Source organism: Sinohyriopsis cumingii, chromosome 3 (assembly GCF_028554795.1).
Source record: "Sinohyriopsis cumingii isolate HCF-2022 chromosome 3, ASM2855479v2, whole genome shotgun sequence".
Taxonomy (NCBI): domain Eukaryota; kingdom Metazoa; phylum Mollusca; class Bivalvia; order Unionida; family Unionidae; genus Sinohyriopsis; species Sinohyriopsis cumingii.
In genome coordinates this window covers 140,476,168-140,496,998 of record NC_142963.1, presented here as the reverse complement: position 1 = coordinate 140,496,998, position 20,831 = coordinate 140,476,168, and the positions used below count along the sequence as shown (strand labels likewise).

The 20,831-nt window shown below is 33.6% G+C and overlaps 1 protein-coding gene across 1 annotated transcript in view; it reads right to left on the bottom strand.

Moving 5' to 3' along the window:
* Nucleotides 1-2,979: 2,979 nt before the first annotated feature.
* Nucleotides 2,980-20,831, bottom strand: part of LOC149803959 (hepatocyte growth factor receptor-like) — a 91,696-nt gene continuing 73,844 nt past the window's right edge. Inside the window, exons 19-23 of the mRNA XM_089954026.1 lie at nt 16,188-16,372; nt 15,614-15,723; nt 14,919-15,081; nt 11,809-11,945; nt 2,980-3,940 (exon numbers count right to left, since the gene is read on the bottom strand). Coding sequence (XP_089810152.1) covers nt 3,235-3,940; nt 11,809-11,945; nt 14,919-15,081; nt 15,614-15,723; nt 16,188-16,372 — 1,301 coding nt within the window. The 3' untranslated portion in view covers nt 2,980-3,234. The remainder of the gene's footprint in view (nt 3,941-11,808; nt 11,946-14,918; nt 15,082-15,613; nt 15,724-16,187; nt 16,373-20,831) is intronic.

The window sequence follows — 20,831 nt, the reverse complement described above, 5'->3', positions numbered from 1 at the left end:
AATAGAAAACCGATAGTTCCTTGCCACAGGAGAATTTTCTCTTATTCCCAATTTAAGACCACTATTGTATGGAATATGTATCAGTGACATTTTTAAAAGATATATTCTAACTAAATTTGATGCAAGCTTACATGTAGTAAAAACTGAGACTGGTAGATATACATGTTCTAAAATTCGGAGAGGTAATGTAAAACTTGCATTTCTACTGCACTTGAACATGTGACTAATTTCCTTACTGACTGTACAAATTATGCTTTAGAAAAGTAAATTCTCGTCAGTATTGTCTGACATATGCATCCTAATTGCATAAAGATTAATTCATTTTAAACATTTATCTGGGTTATGTCAGCTAAAGACAATAAACGTATGCACTTATCTTTATGGTGTTTTTAATAAAGACTAATAATTTGTTTAACTGACATTCTCTCCTTTGCTTTTTTCTAGTTCAAATATGTTAGCTTCTTTTTATTTTCCCTTGACTAAATAATAAAACATACTTATTTGTATTTTAGGCCACTGACAAAGTACCATTACCAATATCAATTTATCATTGGTTCATTTGCTATATGTGGTTGTTTTTATGACAGGGTTCAGCTCGTTTGACATGTCGATCTTTAACGTATCTCAGTATGAAAATAGAAACAAAATTGTAAAGATGTGAGTAGTTCTCTACTTGAATAGAAGGTTGTCATTTAATTTTAAAACAATTTAAAATTTTCACACAAAAAATCCCCTACATTATGTAACATATTCCTTTCTAAAGCTTAAGATTATGACCTGTTTCATACATTAGGTTAACAAAGATCTTATTTGGAATAACTTAAAGTTTAATACAAAAATAAATTGAAATTTTATAGGAAACAATAACTGGTAAGGGCAAATACATGACAGATTAGCAACATTTGTATCAAATTCAAAGGTCTTTGCACCAGGATGTGTTCTGTAAATTTCGGCTATATTGTGATGGGATATCTTTGAGAGGTCAATTCCAGTTAGATTCTATTTTTAAAACCAGCATCCATACTGGATGAAAGTTTGGAATTATTTTTCAAATTCTTAATGTACATTTTAGTTTCATTGGTTCAATTTATCTTCAACTGTTTTGAGAACAAAATGTAAAATGTTATTTTCTATATTTAGTAGTGATGGCCATATTGGACATAGAGGGTGATGATTTCTGTCGAAATTTGACAGGTGCAATAGTGATGTGAATCTTTTTATAATTATTTAGTTAATAGGATCGATTTTTGGATCTTGATTTGCATGACCGAAGATGCGGTCTTAGTACATATTCGGTCCAATTATGTTATGTGATTGGAAGTAAGCTGTTGTAAAAATATTCTATTTTTAGTAATAGTAGCAACTTTTAAGAATACTAGAGGGACGTGAGATTGTATCCTTCCAGGAAAGATCAAGATTGTGCACTATGGCGTGTTCTGTAGCTATTACAATTTCGATTCGAAATGTAGTTACCAAGTAGATGTGCCACATGCAACATAAATAATGTGAATTTTGAATACAAAAACCTTGATAATCATACATGCACCACGTAGCCTAGGCTAGATAACTTTAGCTAGACTTTTTTATTTACATAGTAAGGAGATATGACTTCATCTTTGCATTGACAGTGTGAGGAATGTGCACTTAGGTATAGAATTAATATATCTTGTGAAGGAGATAAGCTTGCTAATACTCAAAAATTAATATTGAAAGACCAAAGATTTATTTGTCATGTGACCTGTATTCATATCAATGTTAACGTTGAATAAAAGATCCTTGACAATCATACGTACAATCTATTGGGAAGAAATTATGTGTTGACTGCTGATTCATGCCAAGAACTAAAAAGCTCTATGACTATTTTCTAATGACGGCTAAATATGTATTCGACGATGATAAGTGCCGAACGAAGGACGTTGTTCTACAAACATCACTATCACTTTTTGCTCATATGGCCATTCGACCAAGTGAGATTATGTAATGGTTCTGCATCAGTGTTGTGTTGTATGCCAACTTTGACAGAACATGTTGTGGCATGAAAGCGTAAGAGGTTTCTGCAACTGATATGGATCCCATAACCAAAATGGCAACCATTACTAAAACGAAAAATCTTAACATATATTTATTTTCAGAAACAACTACCAATACGTCTGAGGAGATTTTGCGATAGGGCGTTTTGACAAATACAGATATTTTAATTTTGTACAAATTATGCTAAAACGTAAAAAATCTTAAATTTTCATAAAAAAAGATTTTAAAAAATTTGCTAAAATTCAAAAGGAATATCTGGGCAGAAATTATGTTCAAGGTATAACAAATGATGCAAATCCAATGCAAAATACTGCAGTTGCTGCAAAAACAAAAAAAAAAAAACAAAAAAAAAAAAACAAAAAAAAAAACAGAAAAGCCTTCAAAAGACCTATTCCAAAAGACGCAAACTGAATTGGATGAAATTTGACAGAAAGAATCCCGATAAGATGGCGTCTCAAGTTTATAGAAAAAAGACAATCCGTCATTAAGTGTGGTTGCCATTACAAAAGTTATTTAAACTTCCAAGTGACTTGTAAACAATAAGAAGAAAACCGATGAACAGGAAAAGGTTTTATGGCCAGCAAGTATCTTATTAACCAAAATTTCTATGCCAACAGGTTTTGCATTAAGATTTTATAAAGATGATGGCCAGGTGAGATATTTTGGGCCCACTATTGGTCTTTTGCTATTATTTTGTATTTTGATATTTCAAAGATAATTCTTTTCACAATCTAACGTTGTTTATTTTCATAGGATGAAAATAATAATGATTAATAATGATGATAATAATAATAATAATAATAATAATAATAATAATAATAATAATAATAATAATAATAATAACAATAATAAAGTGTAATTGAATATCAAACAGTGTATGATACATTGAACGGAAAACTTTATTTTTCGTAAATGGGATTATTAGAATAACTCCAAACGTTTAAAAATTTACAACAATCGTGAAGATTAATTTCTCGTGATTTTGATGAATGTCGTTTAAATCTTGGATCTTATTCCTGATCTTGGTATTTTCTTCACCACCACTTTTACTGCCAAAAGTTTGTCAAGTTAACAGCCTTTGCTATTCCTGTATAAATATTATGTTCAATCTTTAGGGGCTGTTTCATTGCTATGGCGAGGCTTTTCATCCAATATTAGTGCTACCAAACTGCCCTATTTACATGTGAATGCCTCTAGGTACTTTCAGGGTAACTTGCTTGGTGCATCGACGTCAATGGAGACTAACTGGTCATGGTAAGGTTCATGTTTGTTGCTACTATTAGTTCCACCGGGTGGATAAATTTGCTCAACGTTTGCGTCATCATATGTTTCCATGTAGTTATTTGCAGCACCAGCTAATGGTGCAGCTTTTGTCGGTGGCTCCAGGTTGCTGTCATCATATGCATCATTGTGAGGCTCATTGTTGTTGTTTCCATTAGCATCACCCATTGCATACATCTGCACATCATTGGTGGCATCAGATACTTCCATGTAGTCGTTGCCATCATCATCACTATCTATTGGTTCAGATTTTGTAGGCGGCTCCAAAAAGGTGCCATCATATGCGTAATGGTAAGGCTCATTTTTGTTGTTTCCATTAGCACCATCCGTTGGATGAATTTGCACATCATTGGTAGCATCAAATACTTCCATGTAGCCGTTGCCATAATTAGCACCACCTATAGGTTCAGGTTTTGTAGACGGTTCCAGATAGGTGTCCTTATATGCGTAATGATACTTTGCGGAGTCGACTTGATTAAACTGAGCACAATGAATGTCTATTCTCAGCAAACCTTGCTGCACGTCATGTTCCGCAACGGACACAATATCTGTTATCTCCCTTGCTAAGACACTGAAGGTAGGTCGATCCTGTGGTTCAACTAGCCAACATTTCTGCATAATATTATACCTGAAAAAGAGATATTTTTTAATTGATTTTAAAAGCAAGAGGCGCAAGCAGATCCGATATTACTCAACTGAATGACATTTTCCTAAATTTGGATATACTAAACCATAGGCTGTATAAATTTCTTCCAGTGTCTTTATGGCGAATATCATTATCAAAATTGTTTTGTTTCGTCAGTTTGTTTTTAAAAAAATCATCCATGTGAGACGTCACATCATATGTATTTGTCATTCTGAAGGGCCTTATCGCCGAATGCTTTCTGTCAAAGTTGGTCGCATTCTGTTGGCAACTTTTTGAGAACGAGTTGTTTAAATGCTTTCCTTCTTTTCTTAATGATGGCCATATATTATGACGAATTTCAATTACTCTTTACATTTTAAAATACCATTGAGAGAGCAGTTGTTAATACGTAACATCATTAACCAAACGTATTTGCGCATGTGCATTTGTAAACGTATTCCATTTAATGGTGTATTAAACATTATCTATATATTGTTTATTGTTAACAGCAGTTTGGTCCATATCTGATCCCAGATCAGCATCAGTTGTTTCTCTGAAAGGGCACTTTTGGCACTATAGTTTCTATATTATTTTGGTCAGATTTTGTTCAGCAGTTTTGTTGCTTTGTAGAATTTGTTTTTATTGTCTCTAGCTTTGCTAACGGCGGTATTATTTTATTGCATATCATCGTTTATTGATGGCACCCATAATATGTGGTGGACTGGCTTCATTTGCAAGAATACATGAGTCTTGAACAGAAACGTGTGGGTTTGGATCTTGCCAGGACAGTCCATGATTGGCTGCCATGGTGTGTTTCGAATCTCTTACGATTACAATTAGAAATGCATACCATGCGATCCAACTAAAATTAGCAATAGCAAGTAGATTCATTTCATGTGACATACATAGTTAATGATTAAAACCAAGATACTGATGATTGTAAATAATATGATTGGCCTAGGTTGGTTCAAAAACATTAGAACACATTACTAACATTAGCACACATTGCTAACACAGCACACGTTACTAACATATCACACATTGGTAACAGAGAGCATAATACCGACAGTGTGTCAGACATAATTATCCTGCTATGCTTCTTAACACTTAAATACTGATATACGCTTGTTTAGGCCAGATAACTTGCTTATCATATAGTCAGTATCCTATGCGAAGACACAATGCTTTATCTGATTTTGCACTGGAGAGGGAGAAATCACTAAAGGCAAGATCTATTCAGAACTGTCTACAATGAACACAATGTTGTAAGTGTCTTCCGGTAGTAATGGTATATGGTGGTGGCAACTTCAACGGTTCATCAAGGTAGTTTTCATGAAACTTAACAACAATACATTCGCCGTACAAATTTTAGAATATACTAGTGATAATGTTCCAGGAAATATTTTTCACCTCACTGTATTAATATACAATAGTAAGGCGAAATAAAACAAGATTGATTTACATACATAGTGAATACTCAAATCAAAAAGTTAACTGACAATGATTTCATTTTTCTACGATCAAGATAGTGTGCATGAATATTAACTGCATATTATTTTCAAGTTTATAGGTGTATCTGGATACAATATGTTGATAACACAAAAAGAGTACAGAGTATATATGGATCGAAGATACTGAGGATATAATAAAACGTATTTTTGTAAATGGATCCAAGATACTGAGGATACAATAAAAGTATCGATGTAAGTGGATTCGACATATTTAGTATAAATTTAACGAATAGTTGATTAAACATTATTAATTGAAATACAAAATGTCACCACTTTTGTAATGTACTAGGTGGAATAATCATGTGCATCGATTCAATATATAGAACTTTAGTCGCATTTCAAAGGAGTTCATAACATACATTATTGATTCTATACGTATTTATCACAGTAAAACTTCCACACCATTATTGTATTGCGAAGAAATGACCCTTTAGCCATTGATTTTTACATAGAGAAACTGATTGTCAGACTTTCCTCCACAGATGTATGTTTGAACATGTATATAATGACACTATGTGCCAAACAAACCAAATTCGTTCTGTGCAGCCAAAACTCATTTTTAGCTCACATGGTCATAGGGCTAAATAACCTAAATTATACACTTTTTACTGTTGATTTCAACAGGGACTAAAGAAAGGAAATGTGCTATGCACATCAAATAATTATGTATAGCTCCCTCGGCCATATGTCCAATTTCGATTATTGTATGACCCTGAGACTGGTGTTTGAGTGACACATGACAACTCGAAGGCAAAAATCCCGGCATACAAGTCTTATCAGCATATATACATTATACCGATCCTGCGACAAATATGGTGACCATTACTAAAAATAGAAATCCTACACAAACCACTATGATCTAAATAATTAATTGAAACACCTTTAGATGACTATTTTAAATGTGCTGAAATACATTTGACCATTTTTGAAAGTAAATGTCCTGACCTAAACCATCTCAAGTTTGAATAAATTATGGTGATCTTGTATCAAATATTGCAGCTTTGGCGACATCTGCAAGATATAATTTATTCAACTTTGACTAAGAACACAATGAGATGATTACTTCATATGTTATTAATAAACAATCTTAATCAGCCATCAACTTTGGGTAGCATAACAAAATATATAAAAATCATTAAAAGCCTTTTAGGAAGCATACTAACCAACCAACCTGAATAATATTTTACAAAATTGGAAAGAAGGCATCCTGGTATAAATGTTTTGCAATTGTATGCAAATGATGGTGATATGCTATACAAAATGGCTGTTTTAAATCAGATAACAAATTGCATTGCTAGCAAGCATCAAGCTAACAAAATTATGCCAATCTTTTCTTTTCTTTCACACGAATAATGTTGAGTAATCCAAGGCTGAATATGGCATCTAATTGCTTATTTATGTCTTTGTTTGCAAATTACTTCTTTAATAATATCGCTGTATAGGTTTATACCTAAGCTGTGTATACTCTGCTACTACTTCTACTACTATTACTGCTACTATCACTACTACTACTACTAAATATAATAATAAGTTGTACATGAAAAATATTGAAAATTGTATTTACATAATTGGTGTAGGTTATAATTATGTCCAACAATGGGGCTACCAGATAACAACTGTGAAGGCTTTTGTCTCTTGACTTTGATGAATGCCATTTAAATCTTTCCGCCATTGTCATGGCCTCTCTTTATATTGTACCAACTGATAGATTAGTTACTACACCATCAGTTATGTTACCATGTGGATTTATGTAGCTAACATCATGTATGCAGTTGCTATGGTCCTTGACAGTATGTACTTGCAGGTATTCCTGACTAATAATACCACATGATGACTGAATCTCTGTCCCACACTTTAAACGTATTGGTTCCAGAAGACCATTATGTGCATAGTCCTTAAAGGCTGGTCCTTTGCCATGGTAAGGTTAATACTTATCCTCATGATATGGGCCACCCTGTAGTTTAGGTTGGACATAAGTGTCACTAAGTACTTCTAGGTAATAAATGACTGATGCATTGATGTTAAGTGCAATTCATTTTGCACATGGGTGTCACTAAGTTGTTCAATGTAACACGTGACTGATGTATTGATGTGAAGGGCCATTCAGTTTGCACATTGGTGTCACTAAGTAGTTATATGTAACAGGTGACTGAGGATATGATGTGAAGTGCAATTCAGTTTGCACATGGGTGTCACTTAGTAGTTCTAGGTAATATATGACTGATGCACTGATGCGAAGGTCATTTATCTCATCATGGTAAAACATCATGTTTTTCTTTTCTATTGTGACCACCTGGTAAACACATTTGTACATCGTTGGCGACATCAAGTACTTCCATGTAGATGTTGTCCAAATAGTTTTTATATTGCAACACCACCTTCTGGTTCAGGTGTTGCAGTTGGCTCCATGTGGCTTCATCATAAAACTATTGGTACGGTGCATGCTTGCCAACCTTTCTGGATTAAATAATACATTTTAAAACATATATCACAATAAGGCTTGAGACTGTTGAACTAGCTGACATTTGCCTGACAACCAAATGAAATATTTCTTGATTAATAAATTAGGTCTATATACATTTCCACCAGTGTTCGCATTTGCATATCTCATAAGCGAATTGTGTTGAGGGCTTTTCAATTGTTTTAACTTCATCAATGTTTGATAACACATCATCAGTTATGGTACTGACATAATTTATTCCTCACTGCTTTCTGTTAAAGTTGGTCTATTTTGTCGGAAACATTGTATAAAGTTATTATAATATTTTTCTCGCTAGAAATTGTGGCCTTACATAACTAACATTGGACTAACTGTGTACAGATACAAATCCTTTAAGCTATGATAATTTCTGAAAAGATGGTCCAATGCTTTTGAATGGTTGTTGGCAAGAAAACATTAATTCTTCTGGTAATTTTAGCATCATTTGCTGCGTTTTATGGCGATCAAACAAAGTCAACAAATGTCTAAATTTCTTCTATCAAGTGTGGTCACATTATATTGTGTGGTGTATAATATGAATATTACTTAAAATGGTGGCCTATTTGATAAGATATTGGCAGCATGTGTAACCGTCTGAAAGGCACCCAAATGTCTGTCAAATTTGGTCCTCTTCTTCTCATCAGTTTTTTTAATTAAGTTTGTTTAAATGTTTATTGAAGGAAGATTGGCATCTTTTTGTATGTCTGAAATGACTTCATGGCAGAATGTTTGCTAGTCCATTTTAGTTAAAATTAATTACATTCCTGTTCTTATTTATTTTCTGTAGATATTCTTGTTTCAGCAGCAGGAGAGGCGATACTTCACACATATTCTGCCATACTAATCTATGTATACGTTACGCACAAACAACATTATTCAGCTATACTGTCAGCGTATGTCATTTGTTGATTGTTAAATTCACTATTTATATTATCAGCATGCTTCCACTTAGCATTGCCAGTGGGGTGTGTATACCAGAGTTGTCTGTACAGCATCTATATTCCTTTGGATAAATCATCTTCCCACACATATCAACATAGCTGTGAACACATATGAGAAGTCCAAAGAGAGCAATTTATGTAAAGTCGACATTCATCTACAGTCAGTCACTCAGTTAGGTTGCGATGTCATCTGAGACGTGGCAAAATACCAGGGATAATTAGCATGAATATTGCGGTGTCAATACAATCTGTAAAATAAAAATTGTTTATAACCATCAATGCAAGTGATAACCATGTCGTTCACTAGTGGGTGCATAATTATTTTCCCAGATAAGTTTTTGTTTTACTGTTAACACATTCGAGACAGTTTTTTTCATTTTCATTTAGCTTATCATATTGACATATCTGCTTTTATTAGGCTTATCATATTCATATGTTCCTTGGTTTGTACATCGAGATATTTAATCATTTTCATTAGAACTGTCATACTGATGTCCCATTTCTTGTGCATGTCATATATATAAGGTTATACATTTTTCGGTTACTATTTTGTCAACCAGATGACGTGAAAATCGTTATCATTTTTTGGCCAACATGTATTAACACTCATTTGCTTCAAATGCATTGTGGAACTTCGTTAATATTTTGATGCTGCTTAGTATGAAGTTACATGTTGAGGTGTATCTTGCAAAGAGGCGCTTTGGTTCGATTAGAAATTAGTGAGGAGTATAAGGCGGTTTAGTGAGAAACTTTCAATGCCCCTTGGGATGATGAATTAAAGGTGTTATATTTTAGTAACATCAATTAAATTTAATGGAGGATTGGCATGATGTTGTATCAATTTAGAAACTCGTTCAGTAAAAATTCTGACCGATTTGGTTGTTATTTGTTTAGTGGTTTTTGAGTAGAGACCATGCGAACTACTACTGGTAAAGCAATGCCAGTGTCTCTCCACTATAATTAATTAATATAATTCAGCTGAGTAATGTGCATAACATATATTCACATTCGAAAATAGAAAATATGTATATGAGAAGATTGGTTGTAAGGAAACAGTGTTTGATACCCTCAACGAGATTTACTTTGCAATCGGAAGACAATTGTGCGGTTAACAGATTGGATTTTTTATTCTAATTCACTTCATCATAAAATCCATAGATAACAATATAACTAGTCTACGAAGAATTACACTGAAAAGATGGTGACCAAATTACATTGTGAAACATCCTAGAAACTAATGAACATTCCCCAATAATCCAACGAAACTTTAGTGGCTGCATTGTGATAATGCTGCACGACCCGGGAATGTAGGCTATACTCCTGCTCTAAACCCCACTAAATCAAACTGAACCTTTTGAAGCCGAAGTGAATCACAGGATTTCGTGTCATGATCTGGTATATAAAACTTGATGCGATGCTTTTGCAGAATGTTATCCAGGTAGTAGGAATTCTCAGAAGATGTAGGTGGCTCTGACGTTCAACATAACTATGTCCATAACTTTGACACTAACACTGGGACTAATGTTAATACCATGCGAGGATGGCCTTAATTGGTATACTGTATCATTACATGCGAACCTCAGACATTTCCTCAGGGACTTATGGATTGGAACATGGATGTTTCACACCTTTAAGATCAAAGCTAATAGGGAAATTTCTTCCCTAATAATGTTGAGTATCAAATGCTTCCATTCTGAACCTATGGTGCCTGAATCAAATATTTGAGAGATATTAGAATATTGTCTGGTCAAAGTATGCTACTAGGCATTATCACCAAGATAAGTATAGAGCTAATGCCTGGCGAGTATACATTTTAAGATGTCTCTACTGCCCTATAGCTGATGAAGAGGTATATACCTTGCTGCAAAACAACTCTGAATTTGTCCCCCATGATGCCGGTAACAAAGACGGCTCTTAATGGATCTCTTGCGATGTCAGTAACAAAGACAGTTCTAACTGGACACCCTACAAAATACATCACTGAATGGAGCCACTGTGTTGCCTATAATAAGGACAGCTTTGAATGGGACCCCTGGGATGACTGTAACAATGCCATCTCTACATGGGTGACTTGGGATGACTGTAACAATGACAGCTCTGAATAAATCAGTTGGAATGTCCGTAAAAAGTCAACAATTATTGGGTCTCCTGAATGGATCCCGGGATGCTTGTAACAATGAAAGCTCTTAATGAGTCACATAGCACACCTGTAACAATGACATCTCTAAATAGGTCCCCTGCGATGCCTCTAACATAGACAGCTCTGAATGGGTTGCTTGCAGTTCCTTTAAATACACATCTCTGAGTTGGTCTCCTTGGATGCAAGTAACAATGACAGCTCTTTACAATGGGGAAAGGACACGTCATATCACCTGGATGCGCTTGAAGACAATTTGTAAGACAATAACACTTCAGCGCAAAGACTTAATATGTAGTAAGGATGAACATGGCATCATTTTCAAGGGTATTGTGAGCATGGCTGCATTGTCTTTGAGGGCTGACCAATAATGAATAGTATAACTGCAACTGAGCCGATTCTTATTTATCTACCTTCTATCATCAGCATCACTTTGGAAACATATGCTTCTAGAATAAAGGGATGTTTGACCGTTTTACTGCTTGGATATCTAGTTTTTATTTTGCAACTATCAATGAGCTCTAAGATATTGGGCTTGTCCAAGATTTACCTCTTTCGTGGCCTATTTACTAATTTCCTCTACGTGACCGTGGAAGAGCGGATTACATGACATTGACTGATATTAATGTTAAGTTCTACTTTATTGAGTTCCTGGTGAAAATTGAATGTAAATATAGAGGCATCCTTTCCACAAGCTGCAGCTTCACTAAATATATTATGCCTTTATATTAAAACACATTTTTATACTGCATTATTGACTATGGGATAAAAGACAAAATATAAAAATTGGTATAGTTTCGTACAGTTTGTCTGGACAGTACTGAGTCTGAGAAAGTCTTCTCCCTTTCCGGAGGTACCGCACGATGTCCCAGTTGTCAACTTCATAATATGGAGTTAATCCTCTTGTCACCAATTCCCAAAGAACGATCCCATAAGACCACTATTAAGAACAGAAAATACAAATTACACCATTATCGTTGTTTTACTTTAGAAATATGTGGGTAATACTTATGAACATGTCAGTCAGTGTCAATTGAACAAATAGCAATGAAGATGATTTCCAAGAAGGCAAATCTGTACGTATATAAATATTGTGGTACAAATGAAAGGCAATACACACTAAGGTATTACAAAATTCTGAATATTAGTGCACTGGATAACGCTTGGATACCAGTGAATAACAGATAAGCTGGCAGTATTGCAGAATATATGGCAACATTTTAGAGGTATTAACATCTCCAGTAACTCTAGCAAATGTATCAGCAGGTACCAGGACGGTCAGACATTTTGCGTCGAAACAATAATGAAAATAAAACAAATAGACAGTCCGACTACATATAAATTATTGAGGTCTCTGCTAGTCTTTTCCAATTCAAACTTGTTTCGCCTGAATTGCATGTTCCATCAACTGGAACAAGTTCATTTAAACATTTCTAGTCGGCTCTGTTGATATTTGATGAGAGGCATAAAGAAAACAACTTTGCAGTATAAATGTCCAGTGACTCTAGCAAATGTATGAGCAGGTACCAGGACGATCAGACCTTTTGCATCGAAACAATCATTCAAATAAAACAAATTGACAGTCGGACTTATTCGAAGTAGTTGAGGTTTCTTCTTCTCGTTTTTTAATTCAAACTAGTTTCCCCTTAATTCTGTTTTCTAGTCGGCGCTTTTGATATTTGGTGAGAGGCTTAAAGAAAACAATGTTACAGTATAATAACACATTCAGGAATTTTTAAATATCCCTCATCAACCTATCATGTTGAATTTGAACCGTAAATGAGATGATAACTACCTCAATCCATAATATAAACCCACTGAAAATTTTTACTTCAAAATTATCCCAGTGTATGTCTTAAATATTCAGATGCCATTAATGCCGAAAGATACATTGGCTAGAGTCATTTGAACAATTCTAACATAACAGGGGGATTACTCTACTATCGTATTAGGATGCTTTGTGTTTTTGTCTGTTTGTCAATTAACGTTCCCACTTCCTTTCTGGATCCAAACTCCAAAATTGTTAAAGATACATCAATGCAAGCTTTTCACAAATTATACTAGTGTTGAAAATGTGTTGATTCAGTTTCAATTTCCTCCCTGGTTCAAATGTATGGTTGATAACTGATACACATATAAATCTGGAAGTGCCTTTATGTGTAAATCAGATTTATACTAAACAAATACATTTGTCCTTTAAAATGCCTCAATTTCAGTATTTTAAATATTTTGCCATCTATGCATCCAGCTATTACTCACGCTTGTCTTTTCAGAGGATAACTCCAAAACTATTCAAGGCAACAATGTTTTGCCCCCAAGTGGTTGCATGGTGTGCATGCTACTCACTATGAATTTGTCCTTCCGTAACCTATTTAAGTACAATAGCACAAGAACATTACATTTAAAGGCATAAACGTTGCAGAGTTTATTAATTGTTGCAGAGAGTAATCTTTGAACAGTTTATTATGGTTATTAAAATATGGCATATTTAGATTTTCAGACACTACAGTAATATTTCAAATGTGTATAATATTTGTAATTTTCTTGACAGTTTTAACACTATTAACGAAACAATGAAAAACAAATGAAATGTGTAAAACATACTTGAATTAATTTTAGCAGGCATGCTTTAATTGATTTTGAGGGGGCATACTTGAATTGATCTTCAGTAGGAATATTTGACTTGATTTTCGTTAGGCATACTTGATATAATGTTCCATAGGCATAATGGAATTGACTTTCAGAGCCATACTTGACATGTTTTTGAAGCCATTAATGCAATTTGTTAAGCTTTTCTACCAATATTTTAAAGTTTTGGAACTTGGGTGTTTTTCACATAAATCTTGTTAACATGGTTAAGCAATATAATCTCAGACAGACAAACGAATTTAGGACTTCATATTTTGTTTTTGTTTTTGTATCTAGAAAAACTGATTATATTTTCGTTACAGTGATGTTTCGTTTGCTTTTTTTACTCAACTTTAGTTCATTTTGACTTAAATTTTCTTCGGGACACATTCCAGGATTGAATTCTTTAGTACAACCACCTCAGGTGCCAATATAACCTGTTCATTAGAACAGGTTGTGATGACTCATCATCTTGTACACTGCATTTTAAAACACAATATCACCAAACTAGCATAATTATCTCGCGGTTGAAAATAACCCAGGTCAAGATGACAAATTTGTAAGGGCTAATTTGAGAAAATAATGCAGGTCAATATATTAAATTGATTTCAAACATAGGCGAAAATAAATTTAATAAATTGATGACAGATGTTAAACAAAATGATATTTTCCGATTAAAGAGGTCAAACGGCATTAAAATACTTAACATTATGCACCTAAATTGAAATATATATTAACCAAATGAAATTGAAAATTTAATCCCATCAGTGATTTCTGCTGGTAACCCAAAACATACCTCTGATAACTGTTTCTCGACCCTTTCAGATTCAGAAGTATAAAGCTAAATCATTGTCTCTTCCTATATTTCATAAAACGCAGAACATGCTAGCCAAAATAACACACCTGATCTCTGACTGGTACCTTGCAATTATCTGCCCTTATAAAATCATTACACCTGATATTTGACTGGTACCGTGTAAATATCAACCCTTATAATATTTTTTACACCTAATCTCTAAATGGTACCTTGCAATTATTTGCCCTTATAATATCTTTTGACTTGATCTCTGACTGGTACCTTGCAATTATCTGCCCTTATAATATATTTCGTGTTTTCTCTTATCAATATTAGCTAAACGTTTTTCTGAAATATATTTAATAATTTTGGGATGAACATCCCATTTTCATTCCTAGCAAAGACCTTTATATAAGCATATTGGCTTGTTGCTAAACTTTCCTATTACTTTATGTTATACGTTTACTCGTAGGTAATTAATATTTGTACCACATCTGACTTTGAGCTGTAAGTTCCTTTTTCCATACTCTCTGGTGCCATCCACCTTATAGGGAGTTTGGTTTGCTTGTTGTCACTGCTGTAGTACTCCCTCTCGTAAATTTCCCTGGATAGTCCAAAATCTGCTACCTTCACGTTTAATTCTTTATCCAACCTTTTAAATAAAATCATTCCCACAGAAAAATCAAAAAAGCATAATTAAAATATATTACAATGACTTTTTAGTTATAATCCAAGCTGTAGAGCAAAGAAGCAACATTAGTCATAGTATTTACTATATTATCTAATCAATGAAAAAATAATAAAAGAAGGTTACGTTATTTTCTGAGAATTAAGAACGGCAGTATCATCTCCAGTTGATTTGCATTTTTTCATCTTTAACATTTTTCCAACTCTTTTAAAATCAGTGCATATCATCTTGAAAGACTACAAAGTTGCATGTACATCTCAAAGCTTTTACCATTGTTTTTTAATGTTTGTTATATTCTTAGAGTTCAACGTTCAATTAGCACTATATAGTTGGGATTGTACTGGTGTGATGGAAAACCCTTTTAATGTAATCATCTTTTTTAACAGTTTGTAATCTCTTAGGTTGTTTTAAAAGCATAAACTTGCAACAGAATCAAAAACCGCTTAATGGTTATATAAGAAGTAATGTGAGGTTGTATATTGTTAGTGGGACTTACATGCAGTTTCTGGCAGCTAAGTCTCTGTGGACAAACTTGTGATCTGATAGGTATCCCATTCCTTCCGCAATGCCGATCCCAAAGTAAATTAGCTCTTTAACAGTTGGTATCTGAAAGACAAAAATATATATAAATTCAAACTTGTAACTATATTTAACGGTTTGACTCTGTTCAACACAATAAAGAAAATAAAGTTGTATCATTGCTGAAAGTATTGATTTTTAGACTGTCGTAGGAACAACGGAGTGAACCTTTCAGAATCCAATCAAGCCAATTTTCAAAAGTAAATGCGTGATATTATGCTTGGTAAATATCAAAAGACACAAAACAAAAATTGATATTATATGGGGCAATTGTTTATTTTTATTTGGCAATGACTGACAAAATTGTCATAGATAAAAGAATTGACCTGGCAGATATCAAAGATGCTGCACATTATAGAAAGTAATCTTAAAACATGTCTCTGTAGACTGTGCCAAAACAAAATAAATTCAGCAAAAACTAGAAATATATAAGAGGAAGCAATAAACTTTACCCAAGCATGACAAATCTAGGGTTAAGGCGAAAAGCTTACATTTGTATCATCCCTGATGTAGGACAGGAGGTCACCATGCTCCATAAAAGGAAGGACCATAAGCGGTATATCGTTCCGTCCTAGGCATATCCCATAAAGTTGTAGCACATTGGGATGGTGGAATTCTTTCATTATCATAATTTCCCTCAGAAATGCATCGACGTCGATGCCACGTAGATTTTTTTCTGTGAAAGGTGCTAACAAAATGAATGAATGGACAAATGACTATATGTCATGAATCGCTTAATTCTGCATAACATGACCTACACGTAATGGTTCCCTAAATACATTTATGAGTCATGGGATCTAAAGTAATACTTAGACCAAATTTACTATTTAGTACCGAAACACGCACAAATCATATACAATTTACCAGTCATTCAATAAAATAAAACAACCACATAATCAAGCTTTCAACTACATTAGTGGCAATTTTTATTTTTTCTACTATGATGTAAAACAGTAATATGCAGCAATTAAAATGAATCAGCAAATAGTACTTATGCAAAGATTTAAAGCAGCCACAATTGCTTGTTATATGATGTAGATTTAAAATAAAAATATTTTTAAAATTACTCAGTATTTTATAAAACGTTTTGGTAACGTATTTTATAAAAGTGTGAGTCGTTTGTTACATGTAAATACGTGTACACATCCGCTCCAACCCAGTATAGTGCAGCTACAATTTAAAACAATTACAACTAGTAATGCCCCTAGCTGCAAGTTACAAAGAGGAATAACTCTTATACAAATCAGGAAAGAAACCATAGCATAAACTAATTATCACTAAAATCCACGAGTAACTTGAAAACTAATTGCAATCAAACGATTGTGTCATAGAGTACAGTCGTCTCTACAATACAAAGAGCAATAACTCTTACTAATATAGTGCCAGTACAGCGAATGACCAATATGCACATATTCAGATAATGACCATTTGTAGTTGTTATAATTGGTCGGAGGCCATAGCACAAATCCAAACATAGCCCTCAAAACAAACGCTAAGCCACCAATGAACTACAATTATTACCAATGTAATAATGCCAGTCATTTACAGTTTCACATCTGATAATCCTAACCCTTGACATATTGATCACATGCTTTATAACGAACTTCCTTAAATTTAATCCATCTATACAGTTGATACAATTTGGGGGTAGGAGACAAGAGAAAACATTGTCATTTGATGTTGAGCTTCAAATGACAATTTAGCTTATGTGTCTTGACCAATATAATTTGATGAATATTGGATACAAGAAACTGACCTATCAAACAAAAGGAAAAAGCACAAAACAAATATGTTATGCGCACTGATAAGTGGGGGATTCACATATTATGATATACTAAGCAGAATTAATCAAATTGTGATGTATTGACAATCATGATCCTTGTTTACAAACATAAGGAAATACCTTTATTCCCCTAAATATATGTTATGTGAAACAAATCTTTAATGTCTCGGAGTCTGTGTACTTCTAAACATATTTGAGCATTCAGGAAACATATAACCAATTACCTCTGATAATCATTATTCTCTTCTGTCTGTCTGTCTGTCTGTCTATGTCTGTCTCTCTCTGCCTCTGTCTCTCTCTCTCTCTGTCTCTCTCTCTCTGTCTGTCTCTCTCTCTCTCTCTCTCTCTCTCTCTCTCTCTCTCTCTCTATATATATATATATATATATATATATATATATATATATATATATATATATATATATATGAAGAAGATCACGTACCATTTGTACAGTCTCCAAAGGTTCTAGGTAATACTTTTGTTTAGAAAATTATGATTGTGATCTGCGGGCAATTATATTATATGATCTTGTTCATGAAAAATTGTTCGTTTGTGTTTTAAGATCTTAGCAAAATCAGTTGTGGCATTGTTATGTTCAGAAATTAATTTGGGCTTTGTTTTTTTTTAATAATTTAATTCAATTGATTCTTCTTTGGAAAGAGAAATTTCTATCCACAAATAACATTCTTGGAATATAAAACTTGAATTAAGCTCAAATTTTGACTAAGTATACACGCTTCAAGTGTATTATTGTCAAGCATCAAGTCACTGTTGGTACATTGCCACGACACGGTCACCATAGACACATCAAAACTTTCAGGGTTGGATTTAATTTGTATTTACACTAACCGTTTATTCAGAACTTTAATTATTAGGACTTGTTCTATAATTCTATGATAATTTCGGATTTAATTCGCAGTAACGTATGTTGTTTTCTCTATATTTTCGCTTTGTTTTCTAGGGAATAAATTACTTGTTGAATTTTGAAAAGCTTGTTGCTTGTAACTCTTTATGTTACTTATGTTAAAAAGACTATGGTACTAAAATATTGGTGGACACATTCACACACATACACACACACACACACACACACACACACACACACACACAAACGTCTCACTTACCAAGGTATGGACAGACCGCAGCCAAACAAGTTGCTCCCTACTGTCACAGTTGGGGCAAACAAAGTACATGTCAAGGTTATTAATCTATACGGATATTATCAGATGATGACCATGATATGTACAAAGTGTTGCAAGAGCTGCCAATAACAATTATGTAAACATAGATATCTATCCATGTACACATCTTCAGCTAATGATCCCTTTTTAAAACGGAATTTTCAAGGCACGTTGATATTAACAATGTCAGAATTCAAAGTATACTGTTACACATTATATTGAGCTGCCTGTCAAAGGGTCAATAAAACTCTTGAAACAAGTGGCACAAGAAGGTCTGAGATGTCAAGCTTCCGATATCTCCCTAATAGTCAAATGTAAGTGCCGATGTCTCCCTAATAGTCAAATGTAAGTTCTGATATCTCCCTAATAGCCAAACGTAAGTGCAGATATCTATAAAATCTGGCTCAGTAAGATAGTTTCTGGAGAAAATATGAAATTTTATTTAAGTAATTCCTTAACTGCTTAGACATTTGTTGTATCATTATCAATTCTTGATAAAACATATGCATTATATTTCAAGTATGGCCAAGAATATAAAAGTGTAGTTTGAATCACAAAGGTCAGAATATCTAATGATGGGGATGAGTCTATTGTACAGTTTTATCAAAACGAACGGTGAAACAAGCTAAGGATAGAGCTGAATCTACTGGACTGTGTCAAGTATAACTAATGGTGAGACTACCTAATTACGGAGGTGAGTCTAATGACTATAACCCCATGCTAACATTAAAGATGAGTAGCAATAACAGATTTTTCGAAACGCACCATCATCATTCCAGCCATACTTGTTATACGATTGGCAATATTTGCATCTAGGACGAACTAGGTATTACAAGATGTCCTCTCGTGAATCATATTTGACCATCAGTTATGCAGTAGATAATAAAATTATGAAAATTGTTGCATAGGAAGCTATAAAGGGCGTTAAATCAGTACAATTTCCTTTTAGATCCAACAAGACATCATACAAATATTTTAGTGAATATTCCATGGTGATATAACCCTCCATTCAGGAAGAATAGTGATGAATTGTTTTCAAGATGGACACACTATTGGTGATAACTGATACTGAAGCAGAACCATTTTCATTTGGGGACCGACTGGACCTTGTGGCGAATGTGCTTATAAAGTCTTATGGCTATCTCTAAGTAGTTTAGTTTTAATAGCGATAGCAATCTTGTAATACAAGATTGAAAACAAACATCATGCTATCCATCAAGTTCTTTGGTTTTTGACGGTAGAGCTAAATCTCAGAAAAGTCCAATTAGTCGATTTCAAATTAAATAATGTAATATAGTGCATCCAACTATAACTAATTTCAAACAAGTAGCTTCCAAAATGTGTGGTCATCATGCAAATCTGATGAGGATGATCATTGATGTAATAAGGTTCAGATCAATCCATTGAAATCTGTAAGTGTAGTTTTCAAAAATATCTGTCTTACACTGTACCCTGCTATATGTGAATAAAGAACAATAATGTATACAAGTGATGGAGACAAGTTATTTGTTATTATGCGCAATTCCATATAACTGCCAAATAAAGTGCCAAGTTTCTCAGAGATGTATCAAGAGAAGAAACAAGCTGCATTCACACGATTTGATCATCCATCACTTAATGCTGCTTGACAACAAATATTGCATAGGTAATAGCATTTATCATCTTCTAATTGCGATTATTATATGAAAAAATATCACTGTAAAATAAATTGAAACTAACGGAGTTTCAAGATTATATCATGCGCTATATCCAGCTCTATGTCACATGTGGCATTAACTCTAATAAATACTGGAAGAGTAAGGTGATTTATCGGTTTTAACATCCTTAATGAAGACTGCAATATCTATTAGGTTTCAAAGGGATCCAACAACAACAAAAATAACATGCGAGACTAATTACATTCGCAAGATACAGTCGGTTATCACCAAAATCCAGCAGCACGACACAAAGGTCAATAACTCATACGTAAGTTGTGAGAATTTATTGATTTATTATGATAATGTCAACCCTATATACTAAATATGATCCATAGAAAATTATGAAGCTAATTGCTATGAAAATGATGTCAAACGGTACTTTCAGCTGCTGGCCAAATAGGGAAGTAAAACTTCTACAAAATAAGATAGGATAGTGGTTACCGTATATCTTTATTTTCTAGTAATGGGCATTAT